The sequence below is a fragment of the Buteo buteo genome, chromosome 5, assembly GCF_964188355.1.
Source record: "Buteo buteo chromosome 5, bButBut1.hap1.1, whole genome shotgun sequence".
NCBI classification, from domain to species: domain Eukaryota; kingdom Metazoa; phylum Chordata; class Aves; order Accipitriformes; family Accipitridae; genus Buteo; species Buteo buteo.
The window spans coordinates 35,777,506-35,797,934 of NC_134175.1; the positions used below are offsets into that span (position 1 = coordinate 35,777,506).

The window sequence follows — 20,429 nt, forward strand, 5'->3', positions numbered from 1 at the left end:
TTCCAATATTAATCATCCGCTATACTGTCCATTAAAATTTGCTTGAGCCTGCCAGATTAAAGGTTTTAAGTATGATATTTTCTTCTTACATATTATGACCAGATGGGTTTCACAGCATCACACAAGCAAATCTATGGCAAAGCTACAGAAAAAAAAATAATTAAAAATGGACCATCTGGCTATTTTTCCATTCTGACTTTTACACTAAAGGCAAGTCTCCAAAAGGTCTTCCAAATCAGTCTATGATATGGGCAATTAGGGCACGGTTAGAAAAACATCCCACAAATGATCCATATCAGTAACAGCAGTTATAGAGGAAACAAATATATAGAATTGTATACCTTGGGGCTCTTACAGCATGTGGTACAATGATAGCAATTACCTGCTGAGAAAGTCCTGGAAAAGGCGCCGTATAGGGAAACCTGCTCTCCGAACCTTCACTGTCTCCAGCATCCCTGAATAGCGGAGCTGATTTAGCACCACATCTGGATTGAAGAGGTGCGGCGCCTAAATAATGATCCAGATTGAAAAACAAATAAGAAGAGAGACAGAATAAGTGCTGATCTTGATATTACTTCCTTGCTGACTTGAACAGTGACTGTTCCTCTGAGCACAGACAGTCACAGGTTGTATATCCGCTTCTCTGTAGAAAGTCAACCCTGCATATTTGGGCATGCCAGGTGAAAAGGGGGAAGTTTGGGTCACGGGGAAAGCAGTGTCACAACACTGCATGGTGCAGAGAAAGAGACGAAAGGGAGTTGGGCAGATCCTGAAAAAAAGCAGTCTGCAGACTGCTGTCATAGTCAGATCATGGCAGTAAAGCAATGATATAATGCATTAACACATACAAAATGCAGAATGTTGTCTCGGTTCTCTTTGCAGTCTCTCTCCAGTCAAACTGGAGACAAACTGCAGAATTCTTTTCTGGCATAAAACCCCCAGCAGGCTTTCCTTTGCCATATCATACACAATTTCAAAACACACAAAGAAAATGATCAGTTCAGAGCTCCCCACCCAATCTAGTTAGCAGCATATCCTCCCGTCACAGTTCACAATACAAGCGAGAGCCAGCCTGCCTCTAAGCATTGTGACTTGCTCATAAAGCGTCCACCTCCTCTGTCTCAGAGCCAGGGATCTGCAGGAGACGCTTCCTACTGCACAAGCCCTGCATTCCAGAACAAATTGTCTACAGGCACCACAAACAGAAATGATTGCTTCTTCTACCACAGCTCTGGGCTCTGCACAAGCCTGGTTCATCTTCCAGGCTTTATAAGCACCGAAAGAGCTGGGAATGGCTATATCATATCATACTCAGCATGCAGTCTTTTCATCTGATTACCAGAAGGAAGGTGTATTTTTCCTCAACTATAAAAAAACTAGAAAGAAAAAAGGAAGGTGAGAGGGAACTGCTCTTATCCTCAGTTTGGACCATGATAGAGGTGCCTGTCAGGTGTCTGTGCAAGTGAGTGCTCGTGAAGACCTGCATACATGCAGGTCACATGCATACATTCTGCTGGAAGACAGACTTGCCTTTTCTGTATTTGGTTTGATGCAGCGGATGAAGAATGGGTTGGAAGTACTAAGCGTGGCCATCAGGGAATGGAGAGAATCCTAAAAAGCAGGAAGACAAAACCCAAAGGATCAGTCGCTACAGGAGGGAAAGAGACTACATTTGATGCAATAAGGTCTTCATGCAGCCCTCCCGTTCCTAATGTCCTTTGACTCTGCCTACCAAAACTTCAATAACCCAGGAGATCCTTCCTGTCCAAAACATACCCACACAGTTAGTTTACTCTAACACTGTTTACGTGACCATCCTTGTTCTCAGAGCTGTATAATTGATGTTATTTTTACAAGTGTCTCAAACTTTAAATACAGGAAACTAAAACTGTGAAACTTACAGAAGGTTTGCAGACAATCTAAGGGGGTGAGATTCATACCTGCAAGGTCCCCCCAATAAGGTTTTATTGGAATTGCCACTACACCTGTAAAAGATGTGGCCTAAAAGGACACGTACACGTAGCTAAAACACCAAACCAACACGAAAGGTCAAAAAACCTCAAGAACCTCATATACTTAGCAAAGTATTCTTTTCCTCTGCCACCCTGCTCAGGCTTAGCATCTCACATTTTACACCAGACAGAAATCCTTGGGGCAGTGACACTTTTTTTAGCACTACAAAATTCCTGCACATTTTCAGTGCTGGACACAAAACAAGGATGAATGACTCCTCTTGGCTGCAGGCCTTGCTTTACCCATCTGCTCCTCCCTAGAAGCCTGCTGCTCTCTTGGAAAACATCCTACCCTGAACTGGGAACTGACAGTTGGTCTGCGCCTCTGGGTGCCCATCTTCAGCGTCTCTTCACTACAGCGGCTGCAGACTCTTTCAAAAAGGTCATAGATGAAGTCCAGCCTAAGGGAGAAGAAAAGAATTAAAGAAGATGCAAGACACCCAGCACCTGTGAGACGATGGCTCTCATTCTCAGCTACTGCCCTGTCCCAGTGTGAAACACCTCATTTTTATTCCTGCTGTGCCACAGAGTGGCTGCAGGAGGCAGTTCAGCTGGGCACTTCAGTGAGGAAATTAACACTTTCCATGTGGCTGCCCAGACTCTGTGGGCTGCCCTGTATGCCACACTCGGCTGCAAAGCCAGAAACCCCATCTCACGCTGTCAAGCAGGATATTACACAAAGGAAGATCTCCATTCTGCACTGGCTAGGACACCTCTCTTGAGCTATATGCCCCCAGGCGAAACTACCTTGAAGGTACTCCAGCTAGACTGTGCTGTCACACCCCTCCCCACCTAGCTCCCATGACATGCTCATGCAATTGCAACCACAGCTCTTCTGTGCCCAGAGGACTTCTAGAGCTACCCTCAGTGTAGAAGATTCCTCTGGGGAATCTTCCACCATTTTGCCACTCCTTACACAGCGGTGCTGGTTCTTACAAAGTTGCACAAAGTTCTCCAGCGCTGCTTCTGCCAGTTTATTGTTATGACTGCTTCTAGCAGAATTTCCCTTTCTGGCTTGTTGAAAAACCCTGAGTCTTTCTATTATGCTGGACAATGATGACCGCAATCCTGGCCTCAAGCCCTGTGGAAAATACTCCCCAGATGCCACTGTCCAAGTAAGGCAGCTACAAGCAGCTCATACTCTCAGCTCCCTCAGGTTGTTTCAAGGCTGCTCACAGCGCAAACTCCGCAGCAGGCTTCAGAGAAGATGCAATTCTGAAACAGTCTCATCAGGCTGGAGCCCAAAGGCAATACGTGGACTGTGGTAGGAGGCATGTGGCAGAGTTGCTACTCAAAAACTGCGAGGGTCCGCCGTTATTAAATGCTGCTCTCCTTCTACTAGGCCCCACCTCTGTCTTCCAGGCCTTGCTCAAAGTCAAAGTCAGCTCATTTCTCTAGGGTCACGTTGCAGCACTGGGATATAATACCAGGGGCCATGCCCAGTCCCACAGCAAGGGCCTAGTCTGGCTCAGGATAAGGATGGAAGCTCTCCACTAACAAGCCGGCTGAAAAATAAGAGGCCTCTGTACAAAGGCTGGCATTTGACAGCATGGCAAAGAGCCTTGACTCATTCAGGGGCAAATTTGCCATTGTTGGGACAGGGAGGTAAGAGGAAGAAGAGGAAAGGGAGAAGAGGGGAGGGAGAAAACCAGCATTGCCTGGAGGGATTTCTGTCATGCTTTTATAGCTCTTTTCAAAACTGGGACAACAAGAGGACTGATTAAATGTGTGCGTCATCTGACATCTCCAGCTCTCCTTTCTTTTGCCAGGACACTTAAGCACAAAGAGAAGAATGATAAAGAATGATGCCTGATGCTCGCACAGAAGCAACTGCTTTCCTTGGTCTGGTTATTACATTAATGTGGCTTAGTCCGGCCCAACAGATGTGGCCTCCTCACAAGCAAAAGGGGGGCATACCTGCTGTCTTTCAGCATGTTTAAAATGTCATCTCGAAAGGTGTCTCTGTTCTTCTCCAGAAAGCCTCTCACATCATATAGCACCTGCAACGCAGACAGAGCCACTAGAACGGTGCTGTACAAATCATTAATCACTTCTACATTAACATGCCAATGTACAAGACATCCAGCAGAGCTACACAGTAACGCTGCAGGTATGTGCCAAGATCTGAATTTTTGGGGTCAAAGAGCTCCAGAGCTCTGCAGTTACCAGCAAGAAAGTGGCTTTTAGCCATCAATTAAAAAAAACAAAACAGAAACAAAACCACAAAAAAACCTCAAAAACAGGAGCTAAGTGAAACAGCTGCAGAGATTTGCCTGGGGTGTGTGGGGGGGTGGGGGGTGGGGAAATCCTCTGCGAGGTGAGGTACTCCATTCACTTTGGGAAATACTAACTATGCTACCCAGTGCCCTGACCTCCCAACCACTAGTGCTCAGCAGATATGATTCTAGAAGGAGGTTAGCCCTTCTTTAGTGTGCAAATGCCCTCCCTTGACACACCTCCATCTGCTCCGTATCTCTCCACAACAAAGAGCAGCATTTAACCTTGAAGGCTTGGAGACCTTTTCCTTTCTGCAACAGCTATTTTGCCTTTTCTCCTCCTCCCCAAAAGTCAAATTTTCCTTCTGACTTTTACTTTGGGTTTGTTTGTTTGTGAACGTCCAAGAAAAGACAACTTGAATAACAGAAATAAGGAGGAGTTTATCCCCCAAACCAAAAGTTACCTGAGAAACTCAAACAAACGTCCAAGCTGGATAATATAGTAATGGAGAATGACATGGTATGTTAAGCCCATCACACTCCCTGTGCTCTGGTACGGGGCACTAACTATGCGGAAACACACAGCTCTGAGAGATATTCTTGATTTTTGGAATCTAAGATCCAGGACCTCAACCCCAAGATATACCAAGCAACTCACAGATACACCATGAACACCTACCTCCCCAGCATAATGTCTTATGCCAAACTGATGGTCTGTTACCCGAGGCTTCACATAGTAGTGGTTGCTCTAAAATGAAAGAAAAAGAAGACTTCTTATAATGCCAGTGTATGAACAAATAGTCTTAGTCAGGAACTCTGCCATGACTATGACAATGCTGGGATGGGCAACGACCTTAGCTGTTGCAGAGCCCGACCACATCTGCTGCAGCTATCTGCAGCTACATTACAAATATGTTATTCCAGTAAAGATGGAAAAATCCAGCCCTTCAAGGCATTCCTCATGTCAGCAAGGGCTTGCAGAATCAAGGTTGGGCAGGCATGCCATGGATGAAATGTTAATTCTTGCGTGTCTGACACCTGAGGAGACTGGGCTCCACACAAACCACGTGGTGCAGGACACAGGATCAGGATGCAGGGAAGATGGCAGCTTTGCAGAACACCCACGCATCTTTTCTTTGTCAAAGAAAATGTCATACCAATCTCCTGTCTTCCTTTGTATTTCATCCTTTTTTGCACCTCTCTTCCCCTTTTTTCAATACGCATTTTTCTTTTCTCTTACTAGCTGTTCTACACTCTCATTTTCCCGCTCCTTTCTTTGTTCTGTGAAAACCATTAACTATGTAAGAACAGCCATGTTGCTTGAGACCAATGGTCCATCCAGCTGAGTATTCTGCCTCCAGCAGTGGCTACGTAGGGCAGAATAAGAACAAGATAAGTAAATGATACTTTCATCCTAATACTCTCTCAAACTCCAATTACTTTCATGAGGTCTACCTAATTAGTAACCCCAAGTGGATTTCTCTTTGAAATACTTGCCCATTCCACACCTGAACCCATGCAGACTTCTTGCATCCAGACTGTCCTTTCGCAGGGAGCTGTCAACCAACCGCACAGGGAACTACAGCTGGTTGGTTTTCAGCCTGGCTCCCATTAGTGCCATTTGTCTTCTATGGGCCATACGTGACTTTTAAACCCATTGCATCCCCCCCAAGTCATCTTTTCTCCAGGCTGCAGGGTCCCTTTGACATAGTTTTCCATAACATGGAAGCTGTCCCAGACTTGTTGTTTACCAGATCTGATAAAACCCCTTCTTGAGTGGAGGGGCCCAGTGGTGTACACTGCTCAAAGTGCAGGTGATCCATGCATTATACAGTGCCATAACAATGTTTTCTGCTTTTATTCTGTTTCTTTCCTAGGAATTTCTAATACTCGATCTGGATTTTTTATTACTACTGAGCACTGTGCTGATGTTTCCATGGAACTATCCATCACAGCCTCTGTCTGGGTCTTGCTCCTGAAGAGCAGCAACCAGCTCAGGGCCCATCATTTCAGATGTGAAACCGGGACTGTTTTCTTCAGACACACCATTTTACATTTATCTACACTGCTTTTCATCTTCATTTTACAGCCCAATCAGTCTCATAAGGCCCCTCTCAGTCCAGCCTCCCCCCGTGAATTGTCAGAAAACTGCCACCTCAGTGCTCATATGAGAGTCTTACAGGCCTCCCTCCACTGAAGTAACGGGCCATTTACATTCTGTGAATTTACCCCAATAGTGAAATAAGGATTACAGGCCTATAATTTCCTGGAATACTTTCTAAAAATTAAAATAATTTCCTGCCTTCTCAGAGACAAGTACTAAGAAAATTTTAAGTAAGAAAGATGTTGCACAATACTGTTAGTAATTCAACTCTTTCACCTTCAAGTTCTCTTAGCGGTATTGGGTGGATGGCTTCTGGTCCTGATAATTTGTTAGTGCTATTGAGAACTTTTTCATTGCCTTCTTTCCTTTTCATATTGATCCCCTTTCCTTGCTCTTCCCTTTCCCCAATCCAGTCATCTTTTTCCAGCCACAGACTTCCCTCTCTTCCACTCCAAACATGACTGTTACTGACTCTCTCATGTGCATTGGGACCCTCCTCTCCCCTCCCTCTCTACCAAGCCCTTGTATTTCATCCATGCCTACAACACTTCTGGTTCCTTCTCCCATCTCCCCTATTGCTCCTCTCCCCAGTTGTATCTGAGGTCATATTCTCTCAAATCCCAGCTCTGTGCTTTTCCTCCTTAAGCCTATTGCAATCCACAGAAAACACAGAGAAGAGGGCTTGTTCTCTTATCGTGTCCTTCAGGCTTTCTAGCAACGCTGGCTGGATGCCTTCCAGTACTCTTCTAGCCAGCACTAAAGACTTTAACTGGTACAAAAACCTCTTTCACCTTCAAAAAATGCAAACCCTAGAGCACTATCTACTTCATCATTCCTCCCTCCACTGCAAGTCCTCAGCCTCTTCCATCTTTTGTAAGCTCCCTAGGGTTCCACGTTAACTGCTATCCCCTCAAAGCAGACAGGTGACACTATGAACAGCTTAATGAAAAGGCTACTCGATGCACAGAAATCACCAAATATAGCAACCAAAATGTTGTGGGGCACAAGGGAATGCAAAATAATGCTGACAGTCTCATGCTGCTGTACAATAAACCACAGGTACCTTCTTACCAAGGGAACTGCATTCTGGTCTGATTATTTATCTCAGAAGAGAATAGAGAAAAGATGTAGAGGAATTCAGAGATAAACAGCAGAAAGAAAGAGGAGATTTGAAATTTCTCCATTTGGAGACAAACTGAAGAGGTTGGCACAGTTCAGAAAGAAAATTCAAAAGAAGCTATGTATTAAAAATATTTGCAAGTTCTATATTAAAAGTTAACAAAATACCAACAACAATAAAAAATAAAAAAGGTAAATCGAGCATTCTCATATACCTTGACCTGTAATACAAGGGAAAGCCACAGCGGACTAAAATGAATGCATCAATTTAAGCCTAAAAAAGGAAATATTTCCACAAAACTATGCGTAAGTAGCCAACCAGACGTCATTGCTATTGTATCCAATTTGTAGTCATGAGTATTACTAGCAGAGTTAGATGCAGATACTCTAATTTTTCATATTTGCATCTATGCTAATTAAAAAAAAGTCAGATAAAGTATACAAATTTGTATGTTTTCAGGCTTGCATGAAGCCTGAATTAGAGGACTAGGAAACATATTAGCTGACAATGTTCTTACTAAAGTAGTAAACTATTCCATAAGTCCCTGCTACAGGTTTTAATTTGCTTTGTTTTCAGTCTGTTTACTGTTAAGATGACCAGTGTTGGCTGTACCAGAGACAGGGTAAGAGATCGTTACAGTGATCTCACTGTGGTTTCTGTGTCCCCAGGATAACTTTCTGACGTGCATGAAAAAGCCCTTCTACTCCTGTGTCCAGCATACAAGAAAGAGGAGGAAAGAATTTAATTAATTAGGAACAATAAGAGAGCTTTCATTAAAAGTCAGGAGGCAAAAGCCATCCTCAGCCCCAGGAGACAGATTTGACGTGCTCTGGAGCAGATTCCTGTAAGTCAGCTGGCAGGAGAAACCCATGCACACTGTGCAGCCGCATCCTGTGCCTGGGGTGCTGCCTCGTGTCCTGTCGCAGACCAACAGAACCTGACCTCCATCCCATGCAACAAATTCAAATCTCCTCTACCCACAGCCTGTGGAATGCACACTCCCTCTCTCTATGTGCACAAGAGACCATTTTCAGGTTTCTTCACATATTACTTTTGTTCAGTACAGCTTTATTAAACACTTACAGGTTCGGTCCTAAGGCCTTGTAATTTTCCTGCATAAAGCACATATTTTACATCAACAAAACCTTCACTTTTGGTTTTGAAATGCTGATGGAGCTAACATACTGATCATTTGCCTGCCAGGTTATTTTCTTACTTACCATATGCTGGCTGTGAAGTTTTTCCAGAAGGGTGTTGTCTGTGCCTTTGGGGAATCGACTCTCTTCATTCACCAAAGCCAGTAGACCCAGTTTCTACAGGCAAACAAGAGACGGACTTTTACAGTCAGCAAAAGCTCTAACTAAATAGCACCAAGCCAAGAACTGGAGATCTGGACAGCACATTGAGCAATTACCCCTGAGTTATACCCAGCAAAGCTTGAGTGGAAAGCAGAATTCTGGCCAGTCAATGCATTCAGCAAGCAGAACGTAAGGGGAGATAATTTATAAAAAATTCACATTAAGGTTTTACTTAAACTCTGCTCCCTGTCTAAAACTATGACACCCTCCCTAAGTCCACTCTCAACAAGGAGCAGAGATCTGCTTACTTTGAGCCGGGACTGTGGCTAAAACAGCTCATACTTTTGCCAGGTCACGATGGGAAGAGGATCTCAACAAGTACCTGTTTTTAAAACCAGGAAACCCCAGGGAAGGTCAAGACAATCAGCAGTCCCTGCTGTGATCCCTGGAAACTGTCATAGATAACTGCTCACCTTCTCGATAAGGTCCAGGCACTCTGCATTATCCATCCAGTCAATGGCTTCCCAGCTTATCCCTTCCCTGACAGTCAAGAACAAACAGAAGAAAGATGTGAAATGCAAGATCCAATGCCCTGAGATGCAGGAGAACAGAAGTAGCTGAGCACAGCAGCTGTCCCAGGACTCAAGACGATTTGCAGGAATTAGGCTTTGCCATGGCTGAGGAAAAAGAATAGGACACACAATGCACTGCTAACACAAGGAGATGGAAGTCAGAGACAGCCTTTCTTATCCATCCCAGTGATTTGGACCGATGCTCATATCGTAGCCATTGAGCAAATTCCACACCAAACATTAAAATTGTAGTTGCTCTCAGTTGCTCTTTCAGGAATGATGACTATCAGCCCAAGTGGTGGTGACGATGGACAGTTTGCTACACAGCTTCAAGAGTTAACTGCTGACTCACCAATCTGGAAAGCTGGCCTGAAGCACATCTGCCAGAAGACTGAACCACAAATTCATAGGTCCACCAGAAGAAGAGACAGGAACAACTTTTCAGGGAGAGTTTTGAAGAGGATGACACAGATAAGCTTTGGCCTGGCATGCAGGGGACCTAAAGGGTGGCCCTGCATCTTTCAGAATGGGAGCTGATGTAGGTACAGCAGTGCAATAAGCATGCTTTGAAAATTATCCATGAAATACTGTAAATCTGTGCTGAATGTGTTTTCCCCCCTCTTACCACCTTCTTACACTCCCATAATACTGGCCATTTCTGTTTTCAGAATTCAGAGAAGCCTGGGAATAACTCTTGCTCAGGAATCCAAGGAAGACTACAGGCTATGTGTGAAGCTACTTACTGACGTTCTGATACAGACACCTTTCAGGTGAAGGCTAGCATTTTGAAGATAGTGAAGCTGTTGTCTACAAACCTGTCAGTCTAGCCTTCACACTTTCAGGTTCAAAGCATTCAGAAACCTGTGGGCAACAGTTGGAAGCAACAAACTGGAATAACTTCTGAAGAATGGAAAGAAGTATCTATCCCCCACAGGAAACGGAATATCTTATCGACTTAATAACAAAAAATAGCAGTTCACATTGTTTCAGGTTTTTGCAACAACGGGTGTCAGAAAGGCCATATATTTTTACAAAAAGACCTCTTGGATTCCTTCTAAGAGCAAGAAGACCTTCCAGAATTTAAGGGAGTAGGGTTTTCTGAAACAAATCAAATCACAAATTAATCAAATTGTCTCTAGTGCCACAGATCCCTTGTGTAGTCGAATGAAGAAATACATGGAGCTACTTACTAAACCGGAGGAAGCAGAGCTGATACTGTGAAAGATAAGCTTTAAGCACATCACCCTAGAATAACTTGATGAGTAGTCAATAATAAAATGCTCTTGTTCTTTGCAAAGTTCAACCACAGAACCTAAACTCCTATGCAATCATCAGGAAAAAATCTTTTGTCACTATGATACCATTCTTAACACAAGCTTCCTGCAATGGTGGAACTGGCCTGAGAAGTGAGTACATAAATAGCCCTGCAGTTTTGTAATCTTTAGAATTTCATGAATTGCCTATTCAGCTGTCTCCCTTTACAAGGCTGCTCTCATTTGCCCTCACTGACCCTATTCAATTGCTTCACTCACAAACATAAAGGCTTCTGTTTCAGAGCAAGAACTGAAGTATTTGTCTAGCAGCCTTCTCTAGAAGCAGAAATACTCTAGAACACCCCAGGTACTTCACAAAATACAATCCAATATGAAGCCCACAGAAGAGAAACAGCTGTGCAGAAGGCCCCATGCTCCTTATGCTCAGGAAACAGCCTGATTTAATTCTTGCTGAGGAAAAGAGCCCTTTTCACAGCATAGGAATCTCTACAACAGAAAGAGCTGTCAGATATCTAATCATCTATCTTTAGGGGCTTTACTTTTTGCACACCAAGATTCCACCTGCATAACACCACCACTATGTTGGGTAAATCATTACTGAAGGCAGTAATAAGGCAGTGACCGTGTGTTCTAATGGGTTAAAGCCCAAGATCTTCCCATTCAGCTGAGAGATAGAAGGGAATCTGGACTTTCTAAATACTACAAGGGAGAAAGCTTTTGCTTGGAGACAAGTGACCTATACTGGCAAAGCACGTGGACAGTGCTTACAGAGACACATCCACAGTCAGGGTTGCACTAAGGCCCAGCTGCCTCTCCTGCCTTAGCAGTAGGGACCGAACAGCACAAAGGAGGAATGATGTCCTCCATTCTACCACCCATGAAAGCAATAGGGGCCTCGCTTCCTCCGTCTGTCACCTGTTGTACTCCAGCTGCTCCAAGGAGAAGATGTGTTTGTTGAAATATTCCTGGAGTTTCTCATTTGCATAGTTAATGTTAAACTGCTCAAAACGATTCACCTGTAAGAAGAAACAAAGGTTATAGAACTTAACATTCTTGTCCCTGGCCTCTAAAAGAATCTGTAATAGCGATGGGGAAGGTGCCAGGCCTGGAATAAAGCTAGAGGACATGGAGGCAACGGGTGTCAGATGGACGTGAGGAGGACAGTATGGGGAGGTCCACTAGGAGAATAGCTTTTGTAGCTCTTGCAGGGTTAATTCATTACCCCTAAATGGTAGTAAAGGATGCTAAAGACAACCACATTTCTTCTTCTTAGGAAGAAAGAAATATAATTCCCTAAGCGTAAGGTCACCAGGCTTTCTCTTCTCTGAAATATCTGAGCAGTCACTATATGGCTGTTCAACATACATCCCTCATCAGTGGCAGTCAGAAGCATTACACACAGGATTCTCAACACAAGGCAAAACAGATGTAAACAAACAACGTGCATGTAGGAGTTGGACATTTAATTTGTATACAAGTCAAAAATTCAATATTATGTATCACAGCACATCTGCTTAGGGTCTGTGTCACAAACCAGACCTTGAACATCAGCCTACATGAATACAGGTGGCAGAAATGGGCAGCTAAATATATCTTGCTGCTTCCAGGGGGAAGTGGCAGTGTAGAAATCCCAGGATGCCTACGCTAACCTAAATAGGATACAAATGAACCAAAATTCCTTCCTATATGCACTGACATCTCCAAAACCAACCCACCCTGCAAAAGACAAAATCCTGACCTGAAAGTTCTCGAAGCCAAAGATATCCAGGATGCCCACAGACTTAAAGTTTTCCTTGCCTTTGATCTTCGTATTAATCTTGCTAATGAGCCATGAAAAACACTGGGAATAGAGCGCCATAGAGAGGGAGTCCCTGGAGTCAGCTGCCTGTAAATACAGAGAGAAAAAATGAGTCACAGGGAGAAGAGAAGGTATAAGAGGCACCACGAATCTCTATGGGACTTCAGGTTCCTCCACTCGTCTTCAGACATCTCATCCTCTGTACTGGTTGTGTACGGTGCAGTAATTACATGTACAGTCAACATTCAAGTTTGCAAATATCCCAGCCACACACAGATGTACCATGTATGACCTTTGGGTAAATGAACTTGAGAGGCTGAAGGAAGTAGCAAAATCACTGACATCTTTTGGAACAAGTGCTGGGGCAGGGAAGGTGGCAAAATACCTCGTGACTAAGCCTGCAGCAGTCATTTGCATCACCTGAGCCAACATTTGCAGTGACAGGCAAGGTATTTCAGTTCACTACTCCTATTAGAGCTGTCAAATGGGTGTCCGCTCAATTTTTCAAAAACTGGTAGGGCACGATTTAATAGAGTATTCTGTCACCTAGTTACCCTCAAAAACTCCCTCTCCAAAACTTTCCTGCAAACAGCATTATCTTACTGGAAGCCAGGTAGGCGGGCCAACAGCCACGACACATGCCCCAGAAGAGCATGGGTTGAGAGACCTTTCTGGAGCTGACCCAACATCCCATGCAGTGATCATAACTGAGTGTCATAGGTGGAAAAAATAACTTAAATTGTGATCACTAACAGGCAGTAGATAATTGGGCATATGTAAGTGTGTGGATGAATGTCCAAAATCAAACTTTTGAAATCTCGAGCAAAAGCCTGCTACCTGATAGCTGTAACAGGAATGAGCTGGCTGTAAATTTTGATAACACTTGGACTAAACAAAAGTGGCATGCCCCAAATCCTCCAATTAATAAAGACACATGAGACAGAACCACAAATTAAGAAGCTGATCGCATGCTGTCCTTCTACATATACACTATTTAGACAGGGAAACTAGGGCTTAGGGTTCTGGAAAGAAGAGAAGGCCAAAAATAAGGGCTCCCAAAAAGAAGACATGATCCCAGAGGGGAGAAAAAGGGGCCAGAAAAGAAGACAGCAAAGATCTTGACTGGAAGAAAGATGGAAGTGGGGAAAGATCCTGGAGATCAGAGACATGTGGAGACAAATGTCAGGGTATGCCCAAGGACCTTGGCTGGTAGTTCCTGAGACTGGTAACTGCAAGGAGCTACACAACATGAACCAACACAACTTTCTGCCCAACTCTCCTGGACAAGCAGCAATCTCCCAACTGGGAAAAGAAATTGACATCTAATGAACATAATGCTGATGGGTGAGTGAGAATATGTGAAATAATCAAGTAGGGTAAAAGCTATAATCTTGTCATTTCATAAATAAACCTCAGTATCTAGATCAACTACAGGTTGTTTACTCTGTTTCACCTGTGACACCAGGGTAACTCCTTCAGTAGGGCTAGCAATGACAGAGATCTTCTAAACGCACCTTCACCCTCTTCAGTTTTGCAAGCCTGAATAACATGACCTCTCCTGTTCTGCTTTGCTAATGGCACAGGCCAACTGCCTCTGAATCCTCCCAGCCCCTCTCAGCAAGCTCCTGAGGCTTAGCCTGCAACATCCTCTTCACCCAATCTCACTGTTTTTGTCCTCTCTTCTGTTCCTGGGTAGTATCTCCTCTCCAGCATCCCAAGGCCGAGGACACACAACAACCTCCCTTCTCCACAGAAGAGAACATTTCAAAGCATGGGCACGCACGCCTTTTCTGAGTATTTCTTCTGACCATCAGATGGTCTGTCTTATTAGTTGGGACTGAGAATGCCCTCAAGCCCATATCTCTGTCGTGTCTCTGGCCACACAGTAAGTTGGACTCATTTTCCAGGAACAGGAATTCCCCATCCAGCTGTAAGCAAAGCTACTTTCCCCACAATATGGCTCAAATGAGATCCTCAAAGGCTCCTTTCACACTCCCAGCTTTGCCCGCCTTCAGGCCAGTTCATCCATTCAGCCCACTGAAATGTCAAAGCTCAGACGGGTAACGAGCCCATTACACAGTGAGGAATCCCTGGCAGCTCTGTCAAGGCATTCCCGCAACAACAAGCGGGAATAGGCGGGCACAGTACATGAGGGCGTAAGCAGGAACGGTCTTTACAGGCCCAGTGTTCAGTGCAACAGGCTCACCTAGTGAAGACAGCTAAGTAGTAGCACCCACTTGCTATAATGATTTTCTTGCAGCCTTCGTATTTCACTGGCCTGCAGGCAAAAGTGTGGGGTCCAACACACACAAATGTCAGGAATAGCTACGCTATCAGGGAAAGCTCTGTTCAGGGAGACTCTTGTAAATCCTGCAACTGCGCACTGTTGCTCTGAACTGCATGGAGTGTCTCTGGCATTATTTGTTATCCATCCTTGTGCGCCGATATAGAAGGATGTGGCTTATTTAGGACAGACAGCTGAGAAGAGAAACTGTAGTACTGGTTACTGAGGATATCTACCACAGACTATAGGCTGAAAAATAATTTTCACACAATTTCATTGCAAAGAAATGTCACAGACTATGAAAAAAAGACACCATTTCTTAAAGGCAAAGGTTAGTTTGTGATATATTAGCAGGCATGTTTGCAGCAAGAAAAGAAGCGACTACTCTGCTGTAATGAGCACTGCTGAGACTTCAGCTTGAATACGGTGTCCAGTTATAGGCACTCCACTTCCTGAAAGATGTGGGAAAACAGAGACAGAAGAAGAGATTTAGAAAATTACTTACAAGGAAACATTGAAGGAACTGAATTGTTTAGCTTAGAAAAGAGAATACCACGTGAAAAACTTCAGAGAACCGGAAGCTTATAAGGTGGACAGCTGGGATGCCAAAGGTAATTAAATATGAGGAAAATCTTTTCAGCTCCAGACTCCATTGCAGCTAGGGCAGGATACCTAAAGAGGCTCTGAAATTCCTTCCATGGTAAATCTGAAGAAAAGTTAGACAGACATCTGTCAGAGAGAGCCTAGTAACTCTGGTTTCTCTGCCAATGTAGGAGTTGGATTGATAACCCTCTGCAGTCCATGCCAGTACAAGATTTCCATTACAGTTGTTCATTTGGCTATAACATGATGATGCTTCCATCCTAGTAATATTATTCCTTGTTTCCCAGTGTCTTGCATTTTATTAATGACAGAAGATTGTCTAGACTTGTCTGTGCATGGACCTAAAACACCAAGAGTGCCCTCAAGTGATCAGCAACACCACAAGTTAAGGCTAGTAGGCACAACACTGTAAGGAACCACAGAGAAATGTAACAGATAAGCAGGACTGGCTCCAGCGTGCAGTGTAAGTTCAGAAGATGAGAACTAAATATCAGTTTATTTGGTCCTTCTTTACGGTTGTGTGTGGACAAAGAAGCTACTGTGGGGTAAGAACCCCACATCTGCTGGATGTTTCATGGTAACTGTGTGCAAGCTTTTATCTTCTAGTAAATGCAGTGTAACCTGGGAGTTCTGCAAGGTAAAAGCATGCACGCATGCAATTACCACAAAGCATTTGATGTACCTTCTGCACAACAGAAGCATGACCAATTCCTGGTGAGTGAAGCTGACTTAAAACCAGTATTGTGCATTGCCATTTGCAAGTGAATGCCCCTGTAAAGCCTAAAAAGCAGAGTCAACACTGGGACCTGAACTACCAATAAGGGCAAAATACTTGAGGACACAGGTGAGCACCTAGGGCGCATTAAGAGGAAAGACTAAACTTGAATGGATGATACAAGAGGGAGACAGAGGGCCTGGAAATGCAGAAGTGGCAGAAGCAGTAGCATACACTAGGACACTTACCTGCTCCACAGTGAGGGGGGAGCTGATCTCTTCCCCACGCAGAATCATGGACCTCTGCGTCAGTACTTCAGAAAGCTGAAAGGCGTCTAAACCCAGGAGGTCACTGGCAATGTTCAGCACTAATAACAAAGGAGGACACACTTTTTACTCCTGCATGGATCCCCATCACTCATGGGAGATCCGTATTCTGCAGCTCAGTGAGGAAATCCCAGGGACTCCTACAAGGCATGTGACTAAACCTCAGCACAAAACACACTCCCCTTTACTTAATTCTCTTTGGCATACTCAAAGCTGTAAGCTCACATATCCAGTCTGAGGCAGGGGCAGCACCCATTATGGGCCACTCAAGTAAGTCAGCCTTTCTGTTGACAACAGGAAGAGCAAAGCACTGCGTAAAGCTCAGCACCAGCAAAATATTTATTAAATGAGAAGACATGTTTTCCTAAAGGCACAATAGTGCAGTCTGAGTGTGAGATTGCTAAACTTGGATGTCAAAAAGAGAAGTAATTAACTTAAGACTTGAAGCACTTGTAATATGTATTTATTGCTTCTGTCTGTTTAGGGATTCACTCTACCAGACCAGCTCAGACTGGATAACTGTAACAGAGTGCACACTAGTAGATGCCTCAAAGGAAGATGTGGGGAAGTCTGTTAACAGACTACTTTTATCTCAAACTCCCCCCTCTTCCTATTTCTTCCTGCTCTTTCAATGCAAAAGAGAAACTGTGAGACTGTGGACACAGTCTGAGAGTATCCAGTAGAACAAATGGATCGCAGGGCCACAGCCAAACTAAATCATACCAGTGCTCTGGAGCCATGCATACTGTGGCAGTGCTTTTGCAGGGTTAAACTGCAGGGAACCTGCTGGCAAAGACACTGCAGACCAGCACAGCAGAGGGGAAAGGACAATGGACTGAGCTTTACTGGGGGCCTTATGGGGCTTTGCGTGGTCTACCAAGTTGCTAGGGTCCCACTTACCCGCTTTTGTTGTCACCTGGGCTCCGCCAGCTGTCATGAATTCAACGTTTCCCAAATGAAGTGTGCCAGAAAGAAGTTTGAAGATGTCTCTGATTTCTTCAGTGCTGAAGTCCACCACCTTCATGGCAGTCTATGCAAAATGTTGGCCAACATTGGTACATACAGCCACAGTACAATGCAACCACCACACTCATGCCCAGCCCATGTAAGATGTAAAACTCAGAATTATCATCATTGTGCATCAAAGTGAAACAGGATGGCACACTCCCTCTCTCAGCTATACATCTGTCAATGATCTTCACTGTCTCCCATTCTCTCCTTCATTTATCCTATCCCCATCTAAGGCAGGTGGGCATCTGCCTGATCCTCAAGTTGGACTTTGCTGCTATCGTTGCCTGTCTGTCACAGGAAGAATATGTTTGTCTGTGCCTGTGTGAGGAAATCCTTCCCTGAACACTGACAGCACAGGCTACAGATGTCACTGGACTGCTTCCACATTCTGCCTTATTGTCTTCCCTGAAGGACAGATTCACATAATATACCTAATTTAGTCTGATCCATGTAACCCCTTTAATTTACTTTATCTTAGAATAATAGATTTATGCAGCAAGATTTAAGACTAGGCTTTCATTAACTGCTAGAAGGTTGGAAACAGGTTACCAGATAATGAGGAAGTATGGCACATTCCTTCTGCTTTAGTGCATGTACATGAGGCAGGGTTCTTGGGACATAAGTTGACTTTGAGAGGTAGGACCTAGTTTTCAGGCATTCACCCTGTAAGTGGGGTACTCCAGGGTTCTAGTTCTCTTCTTTCCTCCAGGCATCTCCTCAGCTGAAGTATAAATGCCATGTCACCACTGCAACCTCTTTTGTACAGGAGACACTTCCTTCCCTTGAATCACACCTAAGCAGGAGCTATTGAAATCCTAAACTGAATCCTCTCACCTTGCCTATCTGGTTTCACCTACATTATTAAAGCCCTCAGGCCAATAACCACTTCTCAAACAAAACGTGAATTGCATATTCATCCTGCTAAACCCATAACCTCTGGTAAAGTTACAGATGTCTATTGATATCTGTGTGGTATTTCAGAACATGCCATTTGCACAGGTGATACAACTTTACCAGAACACTTTTGGAGAACCACTACCTTCAGACCAAACTGTTCCCCTTCTAATGGTCCATGTGAGGTTTCCTGTATCAGGCCACTTAGAGGGCTCCCAGGAACTATTATGAGGTGGGGGGAGGGGTTCATGCCCCCCAAAGTCTCTATCATTCTAAATTATTATTCATCCTTGACTGTTTCACAAATTCCCCCATTTCTGTACACTAAAAACACTTTTTGAGCCTTGTTTTTACCATAAACAGGTATAGCTGAACTTCAGACTTGTTGAACACCAAATTCTGGCTTAGGGCAAATAAATTCTGCCTGTGAGATCTAGACCCTGCAGCATGTTTAGTCCATGAGATTGTGTCCAGAAGTTCAGCAGGAGTTAGGACAGGACTCACCATGACCTTACTGAACATCTCTACGTCATTCAGGTTCTCATCAGTCACACAACCAGACTGGTTCAAGTAGCGGTAAGTCTCTGGCTCAGAGAGGGAGAGACTCTCTGCAACAGAGGAAAAAGAGGCAGGGAAGAGAAAGACAACAATTTCTTCAGCAATCAGCCTTTTCGTTCCATGATCTTGGTCCCCCAAAACAGTGTGTGTGTTTACCATAGGGACAGTTCATCTGAACAGATTCCATATCCCTCAAAAGCCACACCTAGACAGTGAATGCACTGGGGAAGGGGAAGAGGAGGGTGTGTGGTAGCAAAGCTTGCAGACAGTATGCAAAATGATTTCGAACAGTCAAATCCCAAGCTGCAGAGTCACAGAAGAATATTTCAATAGTGAACGGACTCAGAAAAAAACAAAAAGATGAAATTCAATCTCATAAAGTGTACAGAAAAATATTCTTAACTATACACATACAGTAATGACCTCTAAATTAGGTATCACTACTTGAGACAGAGTTCAGAGAGTCACAGTAATATTTCTGAAGACATTATCTCAGTGCTGAGCAGCAGTCAAAAACTGAACACAGTTCAGTTCCTTCAGATTTAAAAGGAACAGAGAACTCAACATAAAACCAGAATTAGGTCTCTGTACATATCTGTAGCATGACCACATCTTAAATACTATCTGCAGGTTTGATCCCCCATTTCAAAATGGATAGAGGAGAACTAAAAGATCTCTGGAGAAGGGAGACAAGGATGATCAAGAGCCAGAAACGCATTACAGAAGTGAAGCAGCCTGGGACACCAGCTTGGAAAGGAGATTGGGAAGAATAGCAGAGATCTGCTGAAGAAAAATAATCTGGTTTGTATGCTTTCCCTAAGTACTTGCTGATAAACATGGTCCCCACTATTTCCCTTTGCTTTAGATGGATCTCTGAATTGACCTACGTGACCATTCCTGCATGAGCTCCCCAGAACTGAAGCCCTACTCCCTTCCACTCTCTGTCGGGCCCAATTCTTCAATCTGATTATTCTAACACACACAGAACAAAGGCATAAAGAAATTCCCCAGTCCCTCAAAACCAGAGTGCAACTGTAACATGTTCCTGCCTGCCTGTCTGACCTCTTCAGCAAGACAGACCACCAGCGCTGAGCAGTGCCCAGAGCAGGTGCACACAAATGTTGTTAAGGGGGTGCTGCACTACAAAGAGGATTCTTCCAGCCTGCAGCTGCCACTTTCTCTGCATGCCCTCTTCCAGATCCACCTCTCCCTTCCCCATGTACAGAGCTATAAACCCTTTGTTCCAATACTAGACATGTTTTCACTCTAGTCCTGCCACTACACCGCTGGTCTTTCTAATTCTTATCTTTCCTATTACCTATACTGAAGGTTTGTTGTAAAATATGTCTGTCAGTCCAACCTTTGAACTCCCTGAACGGCACCCATCAGCATCTGAATCAAGACTCCTTACCCTTCCTTTGCCTCTAGCCAGTTTCACTACCTCATTTCATTGCACAGACTTTTCCCTCCAGCTCAGAATGCCTGAAGTGTCTTTTCTCATATAGCATTTCTGTCATCCTCAGCCTCTTTCTCTCAACTCCCCTTTCTGTTTCCCATAAAATCACCATATGGCCTTCAAGAAAAAATTATATATGAAGTACCTGAAATATCCGTGCTCTAACTGACTTAGACCTGCTTCACATG

The 20,429-nt window shown here is 44.1% G+C and overlaps 1 protein-coding gene across 1 annotated transcript in view; it reads right to left on the reverse strand.

Annotated features, from left to right (window-relative positions):
• LOC142031695 (unconventional myosin-X-like) overlaps nt 1-20,429 on the reverse strand; it is a 95,778-nt gene that overhangs the window by 41,093 nt on the left and 34,256 nt on the right. Inside the window, exons 9-20 of the mRNA XM_075029389.1 lie at nt 18,732-18,835; nt 17,223-17,352; nt 16,245-16,363; nt 12,335-12,481; nt 11,512-11,612; nt 9,224-9,290; nt 8,673-8,765; nt 4,908-4,976; nt 3,930-4,012; nt 2,305-2,413; nt 1,531-1,611; nt 383-507 (exon numbers count right to left, since the gene is read on the reverse strand). Of these exons, the coding sequence (XP_074885490.1) occupies nt 383-507; nt 1,531-1,611; nt 2,305-2,413; nt 3,930-4,012; nt 4,908-4,976; nt 8,673-8,765; nt 9,224-9,290; nt 11,512-11,612; nt 12,335-12,481; nt 16,245-16,363; nt 17,223-17,352; nt 18,732-18,835 (1,228 nt within the window). The remainder of the gene's footprint in view (nt 1-382; nt 508-1,530; nt 1,612-2,304; nt 2,414-3,929; nt 4,013-4,907; nt 4,977-8,672; nt 8,766-9,223; nt 9,291-11,511; nt 11,613-12,334; nt 12,482-16,244; nt 16,364-17,222; nt 17,353-18,731; nt 18,836-20,429) is intronic.